General features: G+C 42.9%; 1 protein-coding gene across 4 annotated transcripts in view; it reads right to left on the bottom strand.

Moving 5' to 3' along the window:
- LOC110074230 (zona pellucida sperm-binding protein 2) overlaps positions 1-23211 on the bottom strand; it is a 31933-nt gene extending 8722 nt beyond the window's left edge. For 2 of the 4 annotated variants that reach the window (XM_020784239.3, XM_078388618.1), the window contains exons 1-16: positions 21744-23211; positions 20677-20806; positions 19709-19818; positions 19544-19611; positions 19192-19284; positions 17497-17624; positions 15240-15386; positions 14716-14787; positions 12739-12906; positions 12551-12647; positions 9273-9490; positions 7676-7829; positions 5663-5871; positions 5169-5286; positions 3620-3825; positions 60-177 (exon numbers count right to left, since the gene is read on the bottom strand). In XM_020784239.3, coding sequence (XP_020639898.3) covers positions 60-177; positions 3620-3825; positions 5169-5286; positions 5663-5871; positions 7676-7829; positions 9273-9490; positions 12551-12647; positions 12739-12906; positions 14716-14787; positions 15240-15386; positions 17497-17624; positions 19192-19284; positions 19544-19611; positions 19709-19737 — 1825 coding nt within the window. In that variant the 5' untranslated portion in view covers positions 19738-19818; positions 20677-20806; positions 21744-23211. Of the gene's footprint in view, positions 1-59; positions 178-3619; positions 3826-5168; positions 5287-5662; positions 5872-7675; positions 7830-9272; positions 9491-12550; positions 12648-12738; positions 12907-14715; positions 14788-15239; positions 15387-17496; positions 17625-19191; positions 19285-19543; positions 19612-19708; positions 19819-20116; positions 20205-20676; positions 20807-21743 lie in introns of those variants that run through there. The other 2 variants (XM_078388614.1, XM_020784241.3) reach the window with 2 other exon arrangements.
- Between the last annotated feature and the right edge of the window lie 683 nt (positions 23212-23894).

Genomic DNA, 23894 nt, shown 5'->3' with positions numbered 1-23894 from the left:
ACAGATGACGTCCCTCACATCTGGATGAACTCCTGAACGGAGAAGGGTATATTGCTCACCCACAAATTCATGAGAGAGAAAATGGCATCTGACAGAGAAGGTCTCCAGGGTCTCCATAGTGCGGGCTTTTTTCAGGGCAAGATCAAACCTTGCTTGGATTCTCTCCAATGATACTTCCTTTAAAAATCACACAAAGCACATCGTTGAGATTTCTTCCTTGATGATAAGGCTCATGCTATGATTCATAGGCCCACCTCTATATAGAGCAGATGAATAATAATAAAAATTGTGTGCTGCCATGTTAATTCCAATTCATGGCGGCTTCTTCTGGGCTTTTCTAGGCATTGGTATACCATTCCCATCATCTGGGGTGCTCTGGGATCAAGCAGCTTGCCCAAGGCTATAAAGGCTGGCTCTACTCAGAGGAGACACAATGGGAAATGGAACTCCTGACCCTCGGGCTCCGCAGTCAAACTCTTAACTCATCAGAATAGAACAGACAGAGGCAACGCGTGGCCTGTGCACTGCCTGTGGCTTCACAGCTACCTCTGAACTACAAACATCCCTAATGTTCAAACCACAGATACAGGTAGCGCCCCCCCCCCACTGGCAATGAAGGCTATGTGCCCCAGAAGCCTCCAGGAAACCCGAGTTGTCTAGCACACTTTGCCTGTCGCCCCAGGCCTGACAACCAATTTTTTTTAAAACATAAAGTGATTGGTCAGTCACGTTCTGTTTCTAAAAAAGGCCTGGAACGAACTGGCTGGATAGCTCAGTGAGATGATGGAAGGCATGGCTGGTTTTGGGGAGTTGGGAGTCCTCCTGGGAGAAGAGCCGGCCCGTGCAGGATCAGGGCAAGCGGCAGAGTCCCAGGGTGCCCCCGGCGTGGTCAACATTCCTGAATAGTGTATCCCTAGAAAACCCTGGAAAAGGGTCGCCATGAGTTGTAAGTTGGAACCGACTGAACAGCACATTCTTCTTCCTCTTCTCATGGTCTAGAACCATTTTGGATGGGAAATGAGATGTGCAAGACAAAATTCCCTCCACAGGGAGGAGTAGTCTGCATTTTGGAGGGATTTTTTTAGGGGAGTGGTTTTTTTTCACCAGGATGGGGGGGGGGTCCCTTAGAAGTTGGGAAGGGGTAGACAAAAATGGTCCCTGACCCTGAGGAACTTTCCCATTCCTGGAACAGACAGCACAGATTTTTTTAATGCTTACAAAAGTCTATTTTATTAGCTTTCATGGAATCACCGGAGTTCTCATGCCCATGGGGAGGAAGGAATGTCTCTAAGACAACGCGTACTCTAACTTGTGTGGGCAAATGTGTGGGTGCAGCTAGACAACCCGATTATCCCAGCCTGGATTGGTCTAGGAGAGGCTACACAGGGTAGCTTTGAGTGGCGGTAGACATGTGGGGCGATCCTTGCATCCCCATGCAAGGATTGCTCGTACTGCCCCTCCAGTTGCCCTGTTTGGCACAATCTAGACTGAGCTGGTAGAAGAGGTAGCCGTGTTAGTCTGTGCACGCTCTGCAGGTGCAAACAAAATGTTAAAAAGTTTTATAACATTTTATATTTTTATAATATAACTTTTATATTTTTTAATGTGAGCTTTCATAGACAAGTCCACTTCATCAGAAACTTGTCCAGGAAAGCTCACATTTTAAAAAAGACAGTCTTTAAAATTTCACCATATTTTTATCTTTTTTTTTTTTTTACTTTTTTACTTTTATTTTTACCTGCACTGATCTTCTTTCCCTCTAACATGGAAACTAGAAAAATGAAAACAAAAAGTCCTTCTCTTTTCTCCTCCTCCATGCTTTGCCTGATGTTGAGAAATGGGATACTTCTTTTCCATTTGCCTGTGAAAGAAAGCTTTCCATTTCTCTTTAATTGTTAATATATGGCACAAAGCATAGCTGATGTGTTAGCACTTTTTCTTTCTCTTCCCCTCTGTAGGCGAGCAGAAAGGAAGCTTTCTATTTCTCAGGATTGTTAAGTAACTTCAGCATGGGACAGACAGGCAGCCACTTTGGTTCAATCCTAGTGGTCTCTCACACACAGGAACTGAACCAAAACAGAGCAATCCTACCTACACTAAAAAGCAGTAGCCACAGACAGGGACTCAGAAAGAGGTGGATAGGCATCAACCAGGGTGGGTTGGTTTGTGATGGTACATATGTCATGTGGCTGCTGGTAAAAATGAGCAAACCAGCCCATTCCTGGCCCAGAGCAAACTGTGGGACAAATGCCACCCCTCTATGCTTTTCTTTCTACTTTATTTATTTACATGTACACTGGGATCAGGTTAGCCACCTAAAGCCCACATAATGAATCAGAATGCAATTTCCTTAATCGGCTAACGGACCTTGTTTTATATAGTACACTTGATAGTCTTGTTCAAGCATTTCTGCACATAAAGAATTGGTGCCGGAAGGGGGCAAGAGGACCGTGTGACTGGCCCCGGCACCCCTTGAGGTAGACCTCCTAGATCTCAACATCCTGATGAGGGGTTTGCAGAGGCCTGAAAAATGCGCTTTCCCTGTGCAGATGTCTGTGCCAGTGAGGAGATGTATGGAAAAGGTGGTCAGTGCCATACAGAGAGTAAAGAGTAGGATGAGCAATGCAACAAGATCTACTGCTCATTTTTATCCCCACATGGAGGTTATACAGTGGTGCCTCGCAAGACGATGTTAATTTGTTCCGCGAATATCGCTGTCTTGTGAAAACATCATCTTGCGAAATGTGGCTCCCTATTGGAATGCATTGAAATCCATTTAATGCGTTCCAATGGGGGAAAAATCATCGTCTAGCAAAAATCGCCCATAGAGAAACCATTTTGCGAAGCACGGATTAAAACATAATCTAGCGAAAATTGCCTATAGGGAAAACCGTTTTGTGAAGCACTATAGCGACTGCAAAAACCCATCGTCTTGTGAATAAACCGTTTTGCAAGGTAATCGTCTAGCGAGGCACCACTGTATAGAGAACAGGTGTAGGGCTAATCTCTCTCTAAATGTAACATATTACCCAATCAGGATGACTGAATATATCTTGCTAGGGAGTGAAATGTCTGGTGTGTTATCCTATCCTTGCCTAGACGGTCAAGCTTTCGTTCCCAGGCTTATGAGAATCTAGTACTAGAATAAAATCAGCCTGGCTTGTGTGGTGTCATGGGCTCAGAGATCCAAGTCCAGTCCTTACTCAGCCATGAAACTATCTGGGTGGTCTTCATCTACTCATGAATGGTCTCCCACACCTCTCATCCTGGCCTCCCCCAAAAGGCTGCTCTAAGGATAAAGTGGGAAGAAGGTAAGCCATCCATGCCAGCCTGAGCTCAATGGAGACAATGTGAGACACAAACAAACAAACAAACAATTAGCGGAGCCCGACACAGGATTTTGAAGTCTGTGCCGCTGTCCTTCCCTCTCATTCTACTCCATCTACGAACCAAGGTCCCATAGGCCCCCTACATACCAATCTCTGTTGTGGGGAATGAGGAGGGTGGGGGTTACAGAAGAGAAAAACACGTCAGTAAATTTCACACAGCTTCAGTTTACAAGCTTTCCCACAAGTCACGCTATGAAGCATTTTAGTTACGGACCTGTACCGCTACATACCTCATAGATAATCCCAACAGCAAAAAGGGGAACTTCCAATACTTGATGAGTGGCATTGGCAGTGAGAAGATACCCATTTGCAAGGGCAGTCCCTGGATCGAGTGGCTTATTGCCTACATACAGACGCCAGAGTTGACCCATGTCTTTCACAGAAATAACTAAATACATGCTCTTTTTGTCACAATATCCAATGGCTTCTGGTAGTACTGTGGGGGAGGAAAATGTTTTTTTTAAAGTAATTAAGTGAATGTCATCATGAATGACACATTTCTTTCCAGAAGCTTTGACAACTCTTTCAGCTCTAAATCATTTCTGAAAAAGAGGGAGACATTTCAGCTCAAAAAGAGACATCATTTTAAAGCTCTCATGCTGGTGTTGAGACCAAGATTAATGGTATCTTTGGTCTTCAGTTGATGTTTCAAAACATGACCAACATTTGGGTGGTATTATCAGTGATTTGCACAGTGGTGTAGAAGAGCTAGGGTTCCTATGGTTGAAGATCTGAGACTTTCTAAAAACAGGCACTATGACCCATCTCCCCCAACCCCACCCCACATTCTTCCTGCATCTGAGCTTTGCTGAAATCCACACTGACTGAGAGAAAAGTAGATTCCTCCTGCCCCCCAGGAAGAGAACAGGATTGCAGGCCATCCCTATTATAATGCAAAATATTAAGGGTGGTTTTGTTTTAAATGGGCTGCTAAGAGCCACTAGCTTGATCAAAGACCTGTTCCTCATGTGTTTATGAGGACCAATCCAGCTGTTTGGGAGTCTTATTATGGGGAGGTGATGGCTACAGAGACTGGTCCATCAGGGTGAGCCTGAAATATGCCATTACACTAAGAGATTTATAGGACTAGAAACACCTTTGCTAATGAAAAATATTGGCAGAATAAACAGGGAGCGACAGACATCTTTTGTAAGAAAACAAGTGGGCTACATGTTGTACGATGAAGTCAGAGAATGAACTAAAGCTAGGGTGGAGAATGTGCAGCCCTCCAGTGGTTTTGGACTGAACTCCCACCAGCCCTAGCCCTAGCCAAGATAGTGAAAGATGATGGGAGCTGCAGTCCAGCAACAACCAGAGGGCTACATATCCCCTGTCCCTGTACTAAAGCATGGAGACTGCAGCTGGAACAGGTTGGGATTGTGGGCAACGGGGAGTCAGTAACTGAAGCAATTCCTGACTGATAAGTTAGAACTTAGGTTGATCCTATTAGCTCATTGGGTGGATTCTAGTTGGCACTAGCAACTGGATTGAATTGTTATGTCTAAATATTATAATTAAGAATTATTCGGTGTTCATTGAAAGGGAAGGGCGTATTTAAGACACCATGTCATGAAAGTTTTAAATCAGTTCTTTCTCTCTCTCTTTGATTTTTTCTCCCCAGACTTCTTTAGATAGTCTACTGGCTCACTAACAAAATAACCCTCATTGATTCCAGTGGTCTAGACCTCTGCAGTACAATAACTGTGAGGCCATCCAGCATAACATTTTAGCTAGCCATCTATGGGTCATTGTTTTGGACCAAAACTGAAGGCAACTTACCAACATCTGCAACTATGCACTCTATGTCTGCAGGATGATGGTACACTTTCCCCTTTGGGCCCACATTCAGAGTGTAGTTCAAGCGGAGGTAATATTTAGTTTCATTTTTGTTCACGTACTAAACAAAAAAAAAACACCCACCAATTAAATCATGGAAAGAGAGAAAGAGGTTGACAGCATTAGCTTCATCAAAAAGGGTTTTTGGGGTCATTTAAAATGGGTATGGAAAAATATCAGTTCAGAAATATGTCAGCAGCAAATCAATATCTACTCTCTTTCTTCTAGTAGACTGTCTAAAAGGGCGGGATAGAAATCTAACAAATAAATAAATAAAATTCTATCAGGATGAGCAAAAACATGCATTGACCAACTCAAGTACAATGCTGCTGCAGTTCCTCTGTTCAACATATCACCAGTCCAGGCACCATGTATGTTCAATGCCTGCCCCCATGAGAGAATTTCAAGGGTAAGACACCCCCCCCAAACTTTCTTACCTCTCTTAGGACATTGGGATCATCGAAAGGTACTTCTAGCCTGAAACTTTTTTTCCCACTGGAGGTGGGTGTATCAGTGATCTTGTAGCCTTTTTGCTCTGCTTCCTTGAGAGATACAGGCATGTCTCCTATTGTAACTGCAACCAGAGTGACATCAGGAAGAAAGACTCCCAATGTGACATTAAATAGCCGCGTTTGTGGATCAGTGTCTGTTAAAACAAACAAAAAACAATTATTTATTTTTATTTATTTTTATTTTATTTATTTATTGCATTTATACCCCACCCATCTGGTCAACTGACTGCTCTGGGTGGCTTCCAACACATATAATAATATAAAATATAACAACATTTAAACATCAATAATATATTCAAGATGGAAAGAAATAGGGGAAAATAAATAAATAAATCAAATAATAGCTGAGGGGAAGGCCTGCCTAAACATCCAAGTTTTCAATTGGTTTTTAAAGATGCATTTTAAAAACATTTAAAAGCATTTTGTTATGGGGCAGTTACAAACTATGTTAGAATACCGTTGCTTCCAAAGATTTTGATAGCAATCTATACTCTGAAAATAAACTCCAAACAATATTTCTGCTGAATAATAACCCACATTTAGGAACACGTTGAAAAAAGGCATCTGTTCTTGTGTAAACCTAGGAATGTGCGAGTATCATCTGATCTGTACGTAAATATTTGTTGAACAGATCAGGACTGACTTGCCCTGAGCTGGTTTGAAGGTGACCTGAACCCATTTGTTCTCAGGGATGTGCAGGTATGTGTATGTTTTCAGAGGAGGGGTGAGTGGGAGAGGCTGTGAATAGGGAGAACAAAGGGCTATGATCTGGGATGGGAGGCTACTATACATTGCCACAATTTTTTGAAATGTGGGTGGACTGCCAATGCATACATGAAGTTCCTATTACTTCCTTTCTTCTTTACATTCCTCCCTTTCCAGGAGCCATGCGCTCTATTATTTGCCCAAATCCTGTGCTTCCATGAATCCCTGTTGCATCAGGAAGAAAGAAAACAGACAACAATGATGGGGTGGTGATGGTGGTCTCTAGTGCTTCTTTGATCTATCTGACCAGAGCCAGCATAAGAGGGTCTATCATCCACCCCACATTCACACATGCTCTCAAACCGAAGGTAATAAAGCCTCAATATAGCTACATGAAAGGAAGGAAGGAAGGAAGGAAGGAAGGAAGGAAGGAAGGAAGGAAGGAAGGAAGGAAGGAAGGAAGGAAGGAAGGAAGGAAGGAAGGAAGGAAGGAAGGAAGGAAGGAAGGAAGGAAGGAACTTCTAAATGCAGCATCCTCCCTTTGCCACGCCTAGATGAGACACGGCTGCTCTGGCCAGCGGATGGGCATCCATGGGCTCAGGGACAGGAGTTCGCAGGGAAGGTTTTTAATGTCATGGGGACTTCAGCTGTCCCTTTCAACATCAGTGCTTCTTTTGCTGCAATGAATGATGCCAAATTTCTCCTTCCCAATTTCACCAATTCTAATCACCCAGAAAGCAGAGCAAACTTTAGTGAATTGTAGGGACATGCAATACTTGTAGGATGCCCCACGTGATGTAATGGGAGAGTGATGAGCTAGGACTCTGGAGACCAAGGCTCGAATCCTCACTTGGCCATGGAAACTCAGTGGGGGTAGGGAACTGATAAAACCATCTCTTGGGGTCCTGACTTGATGGCACATAGCTAACTCACCAGGGGCCTGCAACCTGCCCTGATTTAACTGGAGGCTTCTTGAGCTGACCCCACAACTAGTTTAGAAAAGCAAATATAGACCAGCTCCAGTGAATCTGGATACCTTTCTCCAAAACCACCACATATATCTCCTGTAAACTGACCCACATGTTTTCTGACAGAAAATCTACAAGTCCTTTATAATTAAACGGCAATAAATGCTTCTTCCAGGACATACAGTGAGAATGACATTCACATGGAAGTCTCTCTTCTGGAGCTGAAATGGCTTTACCTTATGCCCCCTTGGTTACAGCAACTTACCATTGACTACTGTTGGTATTCGAGGCATGAAGGGTGTAGTGATTGGCTTAATCACAGTGTATTTGGTCAGCTTCCAGTCTGTATCTGACCAGGTATGCTCCAAAAACACATTAATACTGTAGGTTATCCCATGGACACCATTGGAGACAGTGCTCTGTGGGAGGGTGAAAGGGAGAAAGAATAAGATTCTTACGGTATTTAACCGAGACTCATTGAGATGGATTGCAGTCAAAAGCATCAGTACCAATGAACTCCTGGATAGCTCAGTGGTTTAAGTCTTTGGCTGCAGAGCCAGAGGTCCTGAGTCTGACTCTCAACTGTGCATTCTTCACTTAATGATCTATAGGGTTTCTTCCAGATCTCCCGTTCAAAGATTATTACTGTGTTTCCCCAAAAATAAGATGGGGTCTTATATTAATTTTTGCTCCAAAAACACATTAGGGCTTACTTTCAGGGGATGTTTTATTTTTTTCATGTACAACCATCTACATTGATTCAAATACAGTCATGTCATCTTCTTCTGGTTGCTGCACAAGGGTGGAGGGCGGAGTTTCACTTCACTAGGGCTTATTTTTTGGAGTAGGACATACGTATATTACGAGTATCCTGAAAAAATCATACTAGGGCTTATTTTCAGGTTAGGTCTTATTTTGGGGAAACAGGGTATTATTAAAAACAATAATAATGAAGCTGTCACAGGCAAACTGGACTCAAAACATACAGGATTTGCATCTTGTGTATTGCATTCTGCAGTACTCAGTTGCATCTTGCCATATTTTTGCAGTTGATTCAAGTAACCGTAACTGAGTAATGCTAGGGCCATCTTGATTAAGATGTAAAGTCTGCCCCATTTCAAATAACACTGGCTTAGTGTACGAAGTGTACAGTGTACTAATTCCATCAGTGCATTCCTGATTGAATGTCAGCTTTAATGAAGACATCTTTCATTGTTTCAGAAGAATATAAAAGAGTTTCCAAGGATTAAGTAGATCTCCAGGGTAAGGGATTCCAAAATTATGGAAAGCCAGCGGCAAGAATGATTCTCTGCTCACCTTAACAGATTTATTGCAGAGATAGTGGATTTATCATTCTGATCCACCTTCAAAGTTGTGGAATCAAGGGTGGAACAGAAGGTTGTAATGGAGCAAGAGTGATTTCTCAGGCTGGATGGGATCAGGCCTGAAACACAGCCCTGATAGTAATATGTAATCAATGCAAATACTTCCGCTCAGTATCATGTGCTGTTCATGGCCCAACCTTTCTAGAAAATAGGCTGCAGTGCTGAATGAAAATGAGAGGACTTGCGGCCAGGTCACACTGCACTCCACTACGTTATCTCACATGTCAGGAGGCCCCCAACTTTCACACACATTTCTCAATGCATGTACAGTATAACGTATGTTAAGGTTCAGCGGGTACACCTATCCTGTTCTAGCTGGGTGGCTTGAGCATTTGCAGGATGTACTCTGCTGTGCAAATAAAACCACAAATTCAAATTTTGCTTAGCTGCAATATGGTTGAGATTAAACACAGCTTTCAGGATCTGCTATGTCAGCCATAGCTTACTTCTGGACTGTATACTTTCACTGCACTGTACCTCAAATCTGCCATCATCTGCTCCGATTGGGATGGTTATCACAATGTGCGTGAGGTTCCGTTCCAGGGTGTAGTTGAGTTTTTCAGGGTCCTCAATTCTTTTCTCACCAACTCCCATTGATATATTAAGAGAAGTGAAGGTGGGTTGCTGAAGGACCAGTCTAGGGATCATAGTTGGCACCATCCATATTATGTCAGCATCTGTGAAGCTGGTACCATCTGTGGATTTATAGAACTGGTAAAAATCAAATCATTGTTGGAGAGAATCAAGAGAATTTTCACATTATAACTACCAGGTAACCAGGGACGTGGTGGCGCTGCGGGCTAAACCACAGAAGCCTGTGCTGCAGGGTCAGAAGACCAGCAGTCGTAAGATCGAATCCACGCGACGGAGTGAGCGCCCGTCAGTTGTCCCAGCTCCCGCCAACCTAGCGGTTCGAAAGCATGCAAATGCAAGTAGATAAATAGGGACCACCTCGGTGGGAAGGTAACAGTGTTCCGTGTCTAAGTCGCACTGGCCATGTGACCACGGATGATTGTCTTCAGACAAAACGCTGGCTCTATGGCTTGGAAACGGGGATGAGCACCGCCCCCTAGAGTCGAACACGACTGGACAAAAAATTGTCAAGGGGAACCTTTACCTTTACCTAACCATGTTAAACCTGTGAAACATATAACATGTATGAATCATCTTGCTACACCACTTGTGTGCAGACCAGCCAGATCTCATTCTAAGGTCTAGCTGCTGATTAAGGATTAGCCATACATGCAACTTTTCAACAACTGGCACATAGGGACAAAGAGAACACTCACAATAATAATAATTGCTGAACAGTACAAAAGAACAGCAAAAAATGCAGAGCTCTCTTCTGTAAGAACCAAGAAAGAAAGGAAAATGTATACCAAGTATTACCTGATTGGGATAAATTAAAGATTAAGGCAAGAAGAACTATACAGAAGCGAGGCAAGGATAACATTCCTTCAAAAGAAAATCTTCTGATGAAGAACATGCTATTTTAGAAGATGAAAGAAAAGCTACTACTAAAGTAATGGCAAAAAATAAATCATGAGGAGTAGATAGGATACCAATACAGCTATCTCAACCTGCAGGGATCAGATCTCTCAAAATCCAAACAAGAATATGTCAACAAATATGGAAGACAAAAACTGTGGCTCACAGATTAGTAATACTCAATTAATATTCCAATTCCAAAGAAAGAAGACATCAACCATTGTAGGAATGATCAGACTATCACATTAATTTTCCATGGAATCAAAGTCATGCTCAGAGCTGGGAAATAATGCAGCGAAATTAACACATTAATGTTAAAAAACATTAGCTATCTTCTGAATCAACATTTAAAGAAGTAACTTTAACAGCAGTTTTTGTCATTAAAAATGCTCGTCTAGGTATGCCTTCTCCTGAAGACATATATGAATTTACAGTTCCTCTCCCTGGAAAGAAAGAGGCTAATAACACCTATTTAAAATTACATTTATGTTTGGTTGCCCGGTCTTGGGTCCATTAATGTAAAGGAAACGTTGTAAAGGAAATGTAGGAGGAAACTTTGAGGGAATTAGAATCTAAGATCTTTAAGAAACCCAAGATTAAAAAGCATTACTCTGTAAAAAAGCAATTAACTCATAGCTATAGTTCCTTGGTACAATACTACAAGATATTTCCACTAAAACATAAGTTTGCTAAAAATTATAGCTCACAGCCTTGTTTTGCCACCATCTAAGGTAGCTGCAGCATCGAATTCCTGTTGCGACCAAATCAGCTCAGGATAAATGCCCAACTCTTAAAAATTGCTGGCTTAATCTTCCATGGCTTTCATTTACAAAATAATGGTCAAAATTAATTTATGCTGGATTAAGGGGAAATGATGTCACTACGATGGCAAGTTGCCCTTCATTAATGTTCCTACTGTGATTCCTCATTGCCGGTGAATCAGGTGGCTTCCCATGTGGGCCTGGAATACAAGCAGGAACTATTTAATTAGCATCTGCTAGTCTTACTCCACTTTATAGACATAGTTGGTGGAGAATTCCAGTTGAGAATAGATCCTGTTTTCCAAAGAGGTCTCTGAGGATGCAACTACGTGGGGACGGGGGAGGATGCAAGAAATGCTACAAGTCTCAGGCAGGCTGGCTCACATTTCTTCACATGACATGGAGGGAAATGTGAATCAGCCTGGAGACACTGCCCCCCCCCATCTGTAGTTTTTTCCTCCACTAATGGGGTTCTACTTTTTAAAAAACTATGAGCCAACTTGCATTGATTCAAGTATGTGACTGCTTGCATCGATGCAGAAAAGCTGCCAGAAACCGTGAGTAAGCAGGCAGGGTGTGTGTGTCCTAGTGTGGGTGTGTGAATACCAAAAGCGGAAAGAATGGGGTTTAGAAAATTCTGGACTACACTATTGGTGGGGGACTCTGGGACCTGCTATTTCTAGGCTTTCCCAAACTACCTGCGTCAAAGGACTTCATCCTCTTGACAAATCCTGGCTGCTCCCTGTAACGCTGAGGATGAGGAAGCCGGAATGGATAGATTCTGATGTCGTTTACTCCCCAGTAACATTCAAAGGCTTTTTGCTTTACAGCTTGACTTTTATTTATTTGAACAGCTTGTTTGTTTGTTTAAACAGCTTGGTGCAGGATAACCATATGAAGAGAGGACAGGAGAAAAGCTGTTTTTCCCCAGATCTTGTTCAGGTGGCCTCTTTGAATGGCACCTCCTACAGGCAGTTCAAACGTAGGAGACAGATAAGGTGCAGAAAAGGCTTATTTCCTGTCTCCTCGAATGGCCACTTTCATATTTGAATTCCCCAGTGCAACCTCACATCCAGTGAATATGTGGGTAGATTTGCATCTCCCTCGCTATGTTGTTGCACCCTGAGTCTGATGCCCCAAATAATCACAGAGTCTTGTGGCACCTTAAAGACTAGCAGTTTTATGTTCTGAATTCTGATATTGGTCTGTAACAGCCATTGAAGGCAATTATCACTCTCTGTACATCTGCCTCTGACCTTGATGTTTACTATCCATATCCTTCCTCCCTGTCATGTGCGTACAGTCTGCCAACATGAGGTGACACTTCATGCAGCTGGTGAAGTGGCTAGGGGTAACAAAAGCTTATAGACATTAAGCTTTGTTGTCATTAAGTTGTTACAAGACACTCCACTGTCGTCTCACAATTACGTCTCTCCAAATAATTTGCTCTTAAGTCCCAGTTGAATCAATGATCCATTTTTAGGGCAGGAGAAGACAAATACTTGCCAACAGGGCATGACACGGTGGTATCAATCAACAGGAGCAGCCATCTTTGCTTGTACATGGAAGTGGAGCTAACCGTGCTCATGGTGACCCCATTAACCTGTGAAAACACACATGGAGAAATTTTACCACTTCTCTGGCATATGCTACTCATTAAACGAACACCATCTTTCTGAAAGGGAAAAACTCACCAAAGAATATTCAGATTCATTTGTGCCATATGGAGAGCGGAGGAAGACTCTTGACAGTGTGTTGTTGAAACTGTAGCCTAGTTTGCCAGCATCACTCACCACCGTAGCCTTTCTCCCTGAAGGAGAATGGAATACCAGCTGCCATACCTGGTATGCAACCTTTTGCGTCTAGAAGGAAAAGAAAGGATTAGGCAGGCAAGGATTTACAAGCTTTGGCAAAAACAAAAGGGATGAGGCGAGCATGTATAATTTTCTGATTTTACAACAATGTAGTAGATGAAGCTACGGAGTTTCAAAAACACTGTATATAGAAGCAAGTTAAGGCCAAGAGACACAGCCTCTGCCAGCCACAATGTCATAGAAAAGGGACTGTCCTACAGAAGCAAATTTCAGAGGAACAGCCAATCAAATCCATACCAGCAAAGGTGCTGGGTCACTAACAATCAGTTGGAAGTGGTGTAGCTTTCTGCAGAGGCCGGAAAAAACTGTTTTGACTGCAATTTCCAGAAACCACCTTGGCTATGATATTCTGGGTGCTTCTGTTGAAAGGGATAACTATTCGAAGCATTAGACGTTTGTTGTGGTGGTTAAAAAATGGTTATCTTGCATACCTAGGCACTGCCATGTAGTTATAGCTTCACACAGAGTGGAATTATTCCTCTTACTGGAAACAACAGAAACTGATTCAAAAGGAATGCAACATGTCAAAGATCCTTTTATCAAAATCAGTCAGAACCTCCAGCATGCAGTGAGTGATGGCTGACTGAAACTTAATCACATTTTAGGACTGTGGTAGACTGCAAATCCCATCATCCCTCCTTCTTGTCTTTGCCAGTGGAGGATGCAGGAGGTTTTATCCTAAAAACGTCTGGAGCACCTCATGTCTTCCAGCTCTGGATTAGGAGAAACTGTCTCAGCTTTATCCTATCCATAGTTGGTTGTGATTTGATGTAGTGACAGTGTACGGACGGGCAGTGATCAGTGAGCCTGGGTTCCAATCCCTGCTCAGACAAGGAGCTCAAGATATGACCTTGAACCTATTTACCTCTAAGCCAAATTTACCTCATTTGAAGAAGGTGCTGAAGATAAAATGGGAGACCCTCCTTTTCCCCACTTCAAATGCTGTCTCAAATTCCTTAGAGGAAAGTGTGATATATGCAATGTTAAAAACTGTACAGTGGTGCCTCGCTTAACGATTTTAATTGGTTCCAAAAAAAAATCGCTATGTGAAAACATTGTTAAGCGAAACACCATTTCCCATAGAGATGCATTGAAAACCGGATAATCCGTTCCAATTGGAATGGATTACCATCCTTAAGCGAAAATCCCCATAGGAAAAAACCTTAAGCGAAACCCATTGAAATGCATTGAAGCCTATTTCAATGGGGGAAAAAATTCAGAAAAAAATCAAAAAGACTCAGAACAAAGCCAAATTAAGTTAACGAAGGTTTTATTAGGTGCAGTAACGATTCCAAACATTTTAAACATTTTTAAACATTTTAGAATATTTTAAAAATAGCAAAAACAGGGCTGTAAAAAAAATGTTAAGCGAAACAAAGGGACCTAAAACTGTCATTGTTAAGCGAGACATGGTCCTGAAATCGTTAAGCGAAAATCACCCATAGGGGAAATCGTTAAGTGAAGCGCAAGATCGCTCCAAAAAAGCCATCGTTAAGTGAATTTTTCGTTGTACGAAGCAATCGTTAAGCAAGGCACCACTGTATATTTATCACATCCTATAATACAGGTAAACAAACTGAGCAGGTAGTTTGATTAAAAATATACCAAAATGTCAACACATTACTTCCTTCAAGGGAAAAAAGAGACAATGAGAGGTTGGATTCAATGGCCTTCTGGGCCCCTTCCAACTTAATTATTCTGGGATTCTATGTGCAATTTAAAGATGGGTTGATTTGTTTCAATACCCATTTTAGCAATTGAAGAAAAGACATTTAATGATTAATACTCCTCCCCTACCTCTGGAAGTGCTGACATCCACGGTGCAGTCTCATCATCTGAAATCACAGGAATGTCGGTCTTCACTGACACCTTGAAATGAGATTTAGGGTTGTTTTTTCCCACTGCAGAATTCAACAGGTCACTTCAAAGTCCAAAAGTGTTCCGTTTCTACCTCACACAACCCACAATTTTAGGGACATAAAATTGCCAACATTTTCCCATTCATTTTCTGAAGAAAGGCTACCCACTTACACTGTATAGTCCGCAGCCCAGAAATTCTTATGTTGGGACTTACTTTGGAGGAGGCAAACACAAACCCCAATTTTGTTTTGTGTGCTTGATGTGCAAATGTCCAGATTGGAAAGAATGATATCTGGCTCCATTCCCCAGTGCAGCCCCCAAGAATCCCTACTTGGAAAATAGCTCCTCCACTCAAATCCCACACAGGACAGGAGTCTTGGTAGCAGAGAGTGGGCCGACATGGCCAATTGTTCATCAAGGTTGCCTGTCATTATTAATAGGCACCCTGAGCGCCATCTTACCTCCATGTAATTCTCTTCACACACGATCTCCCGTGGAGCCCATGGGTAGTAGGCGCAACGCATGGGATAGGAATAGACTTCAGGTGCTCTCATGTCCTCAAAGGTTGACACTTTGACATTGATGGTAAGAGAGAATATTTCATCCCTCTGCAATTGTTTTTGATATATCAGGTTATTGTGGTTTGCCTCTGAATATAAGCAGAGCACACACTCAAAGAATACACCAAACTATGATGCACAAATTATATTTATTCAGCACACTCTAGACTCCTTCTGTACATGTGAATGGGGCTCCATTGTCTATCATGGTGCTTCTTGCTTTCGTGCAAAACCCATCTAAATACTGTAGTTACTTTTCAAAGCATGCTGGCTTAGCTGCTTTATTACAGTAACGAGAGCATGCATTAACTTAGAATATACTGTGGCTGCTGCCTTCATAACTAGGGGCTTTCTTCTACCTTACCCCTAGATCTCCATATCAGGTCTGGTGCTATCAGATATTTCTATTGGTAGTCAACAGGCACATGTGGGGGCTAGCATACCTAGGCAGCAGACTATTTACTACAAAATCACAGGCAGGGAACAATGGCCCTCCAGCTGGCTTTGGACTACAACTTCCATCCTGTGTGTAGTGGTTAATTTGAAGTGCAGGTGCTCATCAGAATAATCCCCATAAGCAGCTTTCCCCTGAGAAAATGCAAGTAAACAGATCTGTTCATGCCAATAAATGAGGAGCAGGTCTTTTGTAAAGCTAAAGGCTCTCAATTTCCCATTCAATATCAAACAGTTCTCAGTACTTTGCATTACAAGAGAGATTGCTTGAAACAATGCTCTCTTTCTGGAAAAAATCAATTTCTCTTCTAACATGAGGACTGACACTATACAGTGGACCCTCGACTTACAGACGGCTCGACTTACAGACTTTTCGAGTTACAGACGTCTCTGGCTGCAAAATTTAGGTTCGACTTGCAGCCGGAGAATCGACTTAGAGACCAGAAAAAAGACAAAATGGAACAAAAACAGTTTGTACAAAGGAAGAAGATCCCTCATTTGATATTCACCATTCTATGAATTAAAGGAATCTGGTTTTTGTTTTTTTAATATACTGCCCTAAATCCAACATCTTGCTACTGTTTTTCCACTGTAATGACTGGACTTTTTTTTTGGCTCCTTTCCATGCCTGCAGTCTTTCGGCTACTGAGGGGCAGCCATGCCTTCTTGGCAGTTCTGTCAGTGGAACAACGCTTGAATGCTGACCAATATCGATCACATTTTGTACGTATACAGTATTAAAATAGTTAAGGAGGTGTAAAAAAGCAACCCTGAAAATGTACATTGTGCTTCAAAATGAGGTTTGAATTTCTGGTTTACTAAATATAAGCATTTCAAAACAATCACCTAACGCCAGCCAAGTCTGAAAGCGAAATCAATGTAAAATAATATTGCCTCAGAACAGTATTTCTTCTTTAGTTAGCTGACAGTTGAATATGTCAACGATTTGTAAGAAAAACCCAAATAAAGGAGAAAAAGGCTCCTAGAATGTGAAATACAAGTGGAGCACCGAAATACAAGTTGAGCAAACTGGCACATGTTCACCAACTTTGCTCACCAACTTTATGCTCAGGGCATTTTGCCTATCCAGCAAAACAGTACCCAAGTAAGTTACTGGATAGCTCAGCGGCTGAGGTCTCTGGCTGTGGAGCCAAGGGTTGGGAGTTCAGTTCCCCCACTGGGCTTCCTTGAGAGGGGCTGGACTCATTGATCTATAGGGCCCCTTCCGGCTCTGCCGTTACTATTCTTATTCTTCAAAGGGACCAGTTTGCTGCTCCTCCAGGTGCAGGGATGCATTCAGACAAAACAAAAGAGCAATCAATCACGGTGGCAACCTGCCAGTCCGGGAATGAACAGGAACTCTACCTTGCTACCCTGGCAAAAGTAACAGAGATTTCCACCTCAGACAAGACAGAAATCAACGTGACACCTCCAGAACTAGCAGGTTTTCATTGGCCTAAGCTGTTACGGATTGTAGCCGTAGAAGCAGAAGCTTATTCTGAACTGGTTCGTCTTTACAGTGTTGTGAGGCTCCTTCTTGGTTTTCCTGGCATACATGGTTACTGCTCTGGAAATGGCAAGAATGTTTTAATTTTTCTTCTTCTTTCAGCCCTGCTAAAACGGGCCAAATAGTTATGCTGCAGATCATCCTTGACAAGACATCTGCTTTTGAGATTATACCTGTCAAACCATTCTTTGGCCTCACCTCATTTGTAACATGACAGCCGAGAAGAGACGCCCGGAAGACAGTGTTTCCCCACACATCTTTGGACAGAACGTAGCCACAGCGAGGCCCCAGCTCTTTGTCAACCAATACAGGAATGCCAGAAGGATCTAGAGGGGCAGAGCAGAGTTTTAAAGCCTCTATGGAGTTACTACCTCAGCTGCTAATTAAACATTTCAGCATGACGTTTAGAAGGTAATTGCTGTTCTCTGTGGCAGCTCAGTGCCGCATTTCACGATACGAAGTCGTAGCAGGATCTTCAAACACAGTCACCCAAATCCCCTTACCTAATTAAGCTGGCATAGCACAACTCCTGAAGGCAAACTGCTCCAAGTTAAGAAATCGAAGTAGACATTATCAATTGAACCCTGAGTTGCATGACTCAGCACGCAACTGAAAAATGTCTATGGTGATTTCATAACTTGGGGCATTTTCCCTTCTGAAGTTACACCACGTATATAACCATGCAAGAGGATTTTAGTCAATGAGTTTGGGGCCTGTGTGTGTGTTTCCCCCTTCCTTTTAGAGTATTCTTTCGATCACTTCATAGTTCCAATTTAGCTGTCATTGCAAGCCCTTTGAATTGTGGTGCTGGAGGAGGCTCTTGAGAGTCCCCTGGACTGCAAGGAGAACAAACCTATCCATTTTGAAGGAAATCAACCCTGAGTGCTCACTGGAAGGACAGATCCTGAAGCTGAGGCTCCAGTACTTTGGCCATCTCATGAGAAGAGACCTTCTCATGAGAAGAGACCTGGAAAAGACCTTGATGTTAGGAAAGTGTGACGGCAAGAGGAGAAGGGGACGACAGAGGATGAGATGGCTGGACAGTGTCTGTGAAGCAACCAACATGAAACTGACACAACTCTGGGAGGCAGTGGAAGATAGGAGGGCCTGGTGTGCTCTGGTCCATGGGGTCACGAAGAGTCGGACACAATTAAACGAGTAGAATACGACGCAAGCCCTAGGTAAGCAATTTTTCATGAAATGTCAGAAAAACTTTGAGATGACAGATCTGTCCATCTCACTTCCCATCAACATACTAGGCTCGCTTGCATTGAACAATAATGATTCAGAGCCCAACAGTTTTAGCCAAAAAAACTGGACTCAGCCACCCTTTAATGAACAGCTAGGAAACCTGGGGCCCTCAAGACTTTGTTGAACTCTTAATTCCCATCAGGTCTGACCAACAGTGAGGCATAATGGGAATAATAGCTTGCCAAACTTTTGGAAAGTCAGAAGTTCCCCACCCTTCTTTTAATGCCTTCTGGTATTAAAAGTGGAAACCGAGAGGCTAAAAGTTCTCAGTAATGTTTTTCTGCCAAAAGTTCATAATCAAGAAAGCATGGGACTCGACTATTAAGAGTTAACCAAACCTTATCATCTTAGAGCATTCAGATGTGTTTAATTTCCAGTTCTAAAAAGGTTCAACACTAAGTAGAGCCACATTCAGATAACTGATGGAAAGGAACTTTCCCAAGTGAAAGCTACTAATTATTCTCACCTAATGAATTCATAATAGCTAATTTAGAATGCAGATCTATGTATGTTATCTTCAAAATGAACCCTCCTGATTTTAGCAGAATTTTACATTGAAAAAAAAAATAAAGTATAGGATCAGGCCATCAATATGAAGAGAAGTGGCGCCTTGTCAATCATTTCCCATGAATTATAGCTTACTGATTATTTCTATCCTACAGAACTTGTTCTTGAGAAAGGACTCGTCCAGCTTCATCCAAAACATGTTGGAGAAACAAGCAGTCTGTATAAAACCTAGGGGGGAAAAACAGAAGGGCATCAGGAATAACGCACACGTCATGCACAACCAACTATACTGCAGTACCCAATCTGCGTGTGGTTCGTCCTGAATCCTACCAGTCCCAGTGAGCACAACTGACTGTCAGTTGGAAAATATAATCTAACAACACCTGCAAGGTTGCATGTTCCTCATCCGTAGGTTTGCAATTTCCCAAGTGCTCCATGAACTGAGGTTAGTAATTGGCAGGAAATACTGGATAATCACGCTACCCACCTGGGGACGCTAGTGCTTGTCTTGTCCTCCCTGTTCCAGACTGCAGCAAAGAAAACACCAGCAAGATTCTGCAATAGAGAGTGGGGTGGGGGAGTGTTAAGGGTATCAGCAGAACAGACAAAAAGAGAAAGCTTGAGGAACAAAGGCTGGCTCAAGCCAATTTACCTGCAGAGCTGTTTTTTGATCACCTCCATGCTTCCAAGCAAGCAAAACACTCCACGTTCAACACACTCCCTTGTACACCATTCCTTGTACAGTAACTGACACCAAGCAGACTAAGGAAAAGAGAATTTTGTTTTAAAAAGGCAATGCATCTCCTTTACAAAGAAACAGCCTGGTCTCTCCTGTCCTTAAATTAGGAGCAGGTGCGCCAACATTTTACTATTAAGCACTGGAGGCCACATTGTTGATTTGGATTCAATCCTACATTGGCCCTTTGGGCTATAATACTTGACATATTTCCTAAAGCAAGTAAGACACAGAGAAATTAATGTTGGATTGCCTCTCTCTGTAGCCCCAGCCAGCAGTCAGTGGTGAAGAATCATGAGAACTGTAGTCCAAACCAACCCATACCTGGAGGGCCACAATTGCCTGCAATGAAAACTACGTGAACTAAGTTTCTTGGGATGCGAGAGCTCTTAAAGGCAGAGGAGCAAGGGAAATAAATGTTGGGAAAACTACCCACTTCTCCTCATAGGAAATTTGTGGTTGGATGTAAATTACCACCAGGCTGAAACATGAAGAGGGAAATCTTCTGGGACTTCCAGCCATATGTTTATCATTCCTCTGTTGATGAGGACTGGTAATTCTAAGATTAACTGGATGGTGACAGAATATAGTTCTCAGCAACATTAACATACATAGAACTTGGCTACAGAAGTGTAATCCTAACAGTTACAACTTGATCCCTGTACATATATTTTGAGGAAATTCCTATCAATTTCAGTGGAGCTTATTCCCAGGCTGGTGTGGGATTACAATTTTACTTGGGACTAAATTACATTGTGTGGACCTTAAACTTGAGTAAATATGCACTCTCCCTAATGCTGCCATCCTAAGCATGCACACTATAAGGTAATTCCCACCCTCTAATTTACTTCTGAGTATGTCTCAATAGGACTGTAAATATCTACCTTTTTGTCATCCAGATCCACCTTGTATAATTCTACTTTCTCTGAATCGCAGTATTACGTTCAATGTTAACGTGTTGCAGTGAGGTGCATTCAGACCTTTGTCCTGACGTAGCATGGGATATTTTTAGATCTGTGTTTGAAGACAGAAACAGGCACAAATAAGTGAACCTATGCCACCAGGGATTTAAAAAAACAGTAACCTTACTTCTGGTGTTATTTTCTTAGAGCTTTAATGTTTGTGACCACTTCCCCGAACAATAGAACTTTGTTGTCTTTTTTTCTGTAGGAAAATGGAAAACATCTGTTTTTATTTTTAATATGATGTAGTTATTTCATTTCGGTGGTTTTTTTAAAAAAAAGCTGGCTTGATCTAACGAAATACCAGTACTATGCCTATAATGAGTTACTATTAATATGTGGGAAAGGCAATCATCCAAAGCCAGTGTAATGTCAAATAACTGGCAGGATCATGCATTTTATTGCCTAAAGTGACAAATAAAAATGTCAGGATTACAAAAACAATATTCATTGGATGAGTAATAGACTGTGCAGATATTCCCTACAGCCATCTGAACTACCCCAAATAATCTTGTGGTTAAACTCCAAGGGCAAGATCTCCTACAATAGTTTTTGTTATTTGAGTGATGTAGGTTGTGGGAACACAACGCAAGCAAACACTATATGCAAAGATGACTGTGTAGTCATATGTTAGCCCAGAATTGGGCTTGCATACATTATCTGATCTTTCATGAAGCCATTAATCATTTTAGGTGGAATCTCTCATGCGACAGGGAAAACTCTTGAAAAATAGCAATGTACACTGAAGAGTTGTAAAAGCGGAGTGGTCTGCAGTGTCTGGTGGTGGAGTCAGGGAATTTGAATCCACACAGTGTCTTCTGGAAGAAGCACTAGCCAAAATCACCAGGCTAGTGGTGGTCTGGTTGATGAGGTCACTGGATGTGCCCTGCCACGTGGGTGACCTCCAGACACATACAAGGAGCAGGAAAGGGCAACCCACAGTATACTTGGGAAACCTACGGAGATCACCATAAGTGAGAATTACTAACCTGCCGACGCATCTTCATCATTGAGAACAACCAAGTGTTAACGGTTTAGTCCTCTTCAGGCATAGACTCAAACTAAAGTCCTACCATGTTGAGCATGTCATCCTGCTGAGCCAACGTCTGTAGTCTTGGCGGGTGGGGGGAGAGCGAAAGGTAAAGGAAGCCTGGACTCCTGTGGCTCTGTAAAAATTGTGGTGCAATTTCTGCAGCTGCTGTTGGCTCTACAGAAGCCACACCAAGTTGCACTTGCTGCATTTCCCTCTCCTGCGCTGGAATGGTTGCAGTAGAATTGATTTTGCCTCCAGTAAGCCCTCGTTCGTCTGTTTATTCTGTCTTTAAAATACTTTTACCCCACCTTTTGCCTTGGGAAGGACCCCAGGCGGCTTACAACAATGAAACACAATATTTAAAGTTGGAAACCATGAGTAGACGATGGTGGTTGTTGGTAAAAAGGTAAAGGTTTCCCCTTGACATTTTTAGTCCAGTCGTGTCCGACTTTAGGGGCTGGTGCTCATCCCATTTTCAAGCCATAGAGCCAGCGTTTGTCCGAAGACAGTTTCCGTTGCCATGTGACTAGGGAACGCCGTTTTACCTTCCCACCGAGGTGGTACCTATTTATCTACTCACATTTATATGCTTTCGAACTGCTAGGTTGGCAGGAGCTGGGACAAAGCGACGGGCGCTCACTCCGTCGCGTGGATTCGATCTTACGACGGCTGGTCTTCTGACCTTGCAGCACACAAAGGCTTCTGACGTTTAGCCCGCAGCGCCACACCATTAAAAGACAATACTGAAACTAAGGAAGGAACAATAAGTACAAAGAGGCAGCTTACATCAGTAACAGGCAATATTAAGCCAAAAATCAATAAGTATACAAAAATTAAGAAATAAATAAATTAAGAAATAAATAAACATGATACTCTGTGTAAATGGAAAACAGGAGTGGTACCAAAAAAAATCCGATCAAAGCAGTAGGTACTGCAGAGCAATCTGTGGCAGGAAGCTGTCTACTGAGGGAAGGCTTGCCTCAAGAGAAAGGTCTTTTTTTTGCCGGCCCTGTGAGGGTTTGGGGCAGGGGACGGCGCCCTCCTCCAGCCCTTCCTGGCTGCCTCGCTTCCCAGCGCTTTCCCTCCGGGTGCCTTTCGAGGGCTCTCCACAGGATGTCTCCCTTCTCCACTTCGGCGGGAAGAGCACCGGCTTTTCCAAGCGCCTTCCTCCGGTCCGGACCCACCAGGCGTCGAGGCGCGGAAGGCGGCCGGGCTGTTATTCTCCTCTGCTTTGAGGCGGGACGGTTCCAAGACGTCCGAGCCTCCTCCGTGGAGGGTCCAGTCCCGGAGGCAGAAGCTCCGGGGCTGTTTCGGGCGGACGCCGGAGCAACGCGGCCGGTCAGGGCCCGGCGCTTGGCTTTCTCGGCGTCGGACCCCCTGGGAGTCCCTCCGTGGGAAACGATGCGCAGCCACCTCGGGTGGAATCGGGGAAGCTTTAATGCAGAAAAAAAGGAAAGAAAGGTGAGGGTGGGGAAGGAAGGAAAGCAAAGGGGCAGTCTGGGGGAAGAAGGTGCTTCTTCCCAATCTGGCTGCGGCAGGGATGGGCATCTGTGGGGGGGAAAAAGGGCTGCAAAAAACCCCCAAATGGCTTCAGAGTCTAGGGAAAGGGGCCTCCTTATTAGGCCATTCCCCTGCTGGAGCTGGGAAAAGTAATCGTACCAATCTGCAGGTAAATTATAAATAATTTTGCCTCACTTAATAATAATAGTTATCTGTGAAGACTCATTCAGGTGAGGTTATCTGGAAGTTACCATGACTCAACTTAATAACAACAACAACAACAACAACCACCACCACCACCACGACCACCACCACCACCACCACCGTATTATAAGGAGTTGCAGATCTCAGAAATCACACCATCAGAGCTAGAAAAGACCAGCAATATTAGGAACAGCATACATCCTGCGCCGATACTTAACAGAGATACTGAGGTTTTTGATTAAAACTTGTATCTGTTATATATAATGCCATGATCTTGCCGTCATAGCTAACTGGGAAGAATGATGAGAGCCCTACCCCAACAATATATGGAAGGCAAAAGGTCGCCCATCCCTGCCTTGGAAAAGAGAAACCTAAAAATGTGGAGACACGTGTTCAGGCCAGA

Source organism: Pogona vitticeps, chromosome 1 (assembly GCF_051106095.1).
Source record: "Pogona vitticeps strain Pit_001003342236 chromosome 1, PviZW2.1, whole genome shotgun sequence".
Lineage (NCBI taxonomy): Eukaryota > Metazoa > Chordata > Lepidosauria > Squamata > Agamidae > Pogona > Pogona vitticeps.
The sequence above is the reverse complement of the archived record's forward strand: the minus strand, read 5'-3'. Positions and strand labels throughout refer to the sequence as shown.